This window comes from Anas platyrhynchos, chromosome 30, assembly GCF_047663525.1.
Source record: "Anas platyrhynchos isolate ZD024472 breed Pekin duck chromosome 30, IASCAAS_PekinDuck_T2T, whole genome shotgun sequence".
NCBI classification, from domain to species: Eukaryota; Metazoa; Chordata; class Aves; order Anseriformes; family Anatidae; genus Anas; species Anas platyrhynchos.
Genome location: NC_092616.1, coordinates 4,007,714 through 4,010,014, shown reverse-complemented (window position 1 = coordinate 4,010,014; position 2,301 = coordinate 4,007,714). Strand labels below are relative to the sequence as shown.

The 2,301-nt window shown below is 50.0% G+C and overlaps 1 protein-coding gene across 1 annotated transcript; it reads right to left on the bottom strand.

The window, feature by feature from the left end:
- Positions 1–264: 264 nt before the first annotated feature.
- LOC139999840 (olfactory receptor 14J1-like) lies at positions 265–1,266 on the bottom strand. Its single transcript, XM_072029466.1, has one exon. It carries the CDS (start codon positions 1,264–1,266, stop codon positions 265–267), a length of 1,002 nt encoding a protein of 333 aa, XP_071885567.1.
- Between the last annotated feature and the right edge of the window lie 1,035 nt (positions 1,267–2,301).

The window sequence follows — 2,301 nt, the reverse complement described above, 5'->3', positions numbered from 1 at the left end:
GCCCCAACCCAAAGGCAGCAGAGCCCAGCGGGCAGTGAGGGGAACCCCTGAGGGACACTGGGGCTGCTCCTCCACGTGGCAGCTGGGCTCTTGGCCAGCTCCTCCAGCTGCAGGGAAGATTGGAAAAGATAGCAGCTGAGACCAGTGAATTTCTGATGGCTTATTTTATTTATTTACACTGAAAGATTGGTTCTTTAAGTATGATTGGGTCAAATAAACTATAATGAACAACAGGTAGGATGATAAAAATAAACTTAATCTTCTCTAAAAATGAAAAAGATGTTCATTTCTCTGAGAAATCCTGCCTGTCTTGTAAAGATGATGGTCACGTTTCTGATGCTTAAGAAGCAAGAATGTAAATAATTTCCTTACGGTATCCTTCAGTTCCAGGTTCCTCTTGCTGTAGATGAGGGGTTTCACTACTGGAGGCACCACTGAGTACAGAAGAGACAAGACCAGGTCCAAGGATGGGGAGGAGGTGGAGGGGGACTTGAGGTAGGCAAACATGGCAGTGCTGACAAACAGGGAGACCACAGCCAGGTGAGGGAGACAAGTGGAAAAGGCTTTGTGTCGTCCCTGCTCAGAGGGCATCCTCAGCACAGCCCTGAAGATCTGCACATAGGAGAAAAGAATGAAAACAAAACAACCAAATAAAAAAGAAACACTAAACATAAGTGCCCCAACTTCCCTGAGGTAGGCATCTGAGCAGGAGAGCTTGAGGATCTGGGGGATTTCACAGAAGAACTGGTCCACAGCATTGCCTTGGCAGAGGGACAGGGAAAATGTAATGGCAGTGTGCAGCAGAGCATAGAGAACCCCACTGCCCCAGGCAGCTGCTGCCATCTGGGCACAAGCTCTGTTGCCCAGGAGGGTCCCATAGTGCAGGGGCTTGCAGATGGCAATGTAGCGATCATAGGTCATGAGAGTAAGGACTGAAAACTCTGCTCCAGTCAAGAAGGCAAAGGGAAAGACCTGTGCAGCACATCCTGCATAGGAGATGGCCCTGGTGTCCCAGAGGGAATTGGCCATGGCTTTGGGGAGAGTGGTGGAGATGCAGCCCAGGTCGAGGAGGGCGAGGTTGAGGAGGAAGAAGTACATGGGGGTGTGGAGGCGGTGGTTGCAGGCTACGGCGGTGAGGATGAGGCCGTTGCCCAGGAGGGCAGCCAGGTAGATGCCCAGGAAGAGCGCAAAGTGCAGGAGCTGCAGCTCCTGCGTATCTGAGAATGCCAGCAGAAGGAACTCACTCACAAAGCTGATGTTGGGCATTTGCTGGTTCTGTCCATGGGGTCCTGCAGAAAGCAGCAGAAAGCTGGTGATAATTAACCATTGAGTTAATTCCTTAGAGAAAAGCAATTTCCATTCCTTATTTAAGCACCCCAACGTACTTCTACACTTCCAGGCAGATATTTGGCAGGTCTCTTTCATGTGGCCTGATTGATGCTACCTGAGGGTGTCTCTGGGAGCATGGGACTCTGCTGTGGGCAATGCAGGCGTCACCCCTGCTCTACAGAAATAAGTAAAGAGCAACATGGGGCAATCTCAAATTAAATTCACTTCTGATATATCAATATTTTCCACTTTGTTGTTCCCAGTTTACCCATCTGTGGTGGAAGGTTGATGGGAAATCTTTATTGTGTTTTCATTCCTTTTCATTCATACTCAGAGGCAAAAGACTGTCCCTTAAGTGTGGACTGTCCTTCAGAGAGGACAGCCAGCCTGTCCATAAAGGCTGGTCTCTTCTGCTGGCATCTCCTTGAGCTTCACGACAATTACATTCACCTGAAAAAAAATCATGACACTGCTGAAAGCAGAAGAATCTAGGCTCAAAGGGCACATCTCCAGACACCGTACCCTGTCCCCATACTCTACTTCCCCCAAGCACACCGAGGGCTCACTCCATGTGCATGTGAAACCCCCATCCCTAGCCAGCCTGCAGACAAGAACAGCAGCAGCACGGCCAGGTGGAGAAGCCAGGAGGAATGGCACCGTGCTGCTGCCAGGGGAGGCAATGCCAGGGAGGGACAGCTCACCAGGAGCTGTTTCTCTGTCCCCATGTCTCCTCCCTGTCCACACTCACAGACCCCATTCCACAAGCTGTATGCTCAGCTTTGCTCTATAGAGGACTCCTGGAGACTGGGCACTGTCCATGAGCATCACAGAGGATGCAGCTCCTAAAGATCAGCTCAGGTAAGCCCTGAAGACACCATAAACATGATATTGCTGTAGTCTGTATGCTGAGATGTGGGAAGAGAGTATATAGACTCATCACTTCCATATTGATCTCTCAGTGCAATGCTCCAG

Excerpts from the sequence above, each read along its gene's own strand:
- LOC139999840 (XM_072029466.1), bottom strand. The coding sequence starts at position 1,266 with ATGCCCAACATCAGCTTTGTGAGTGAGTTCCTTCTGCTGGCATTCTCA.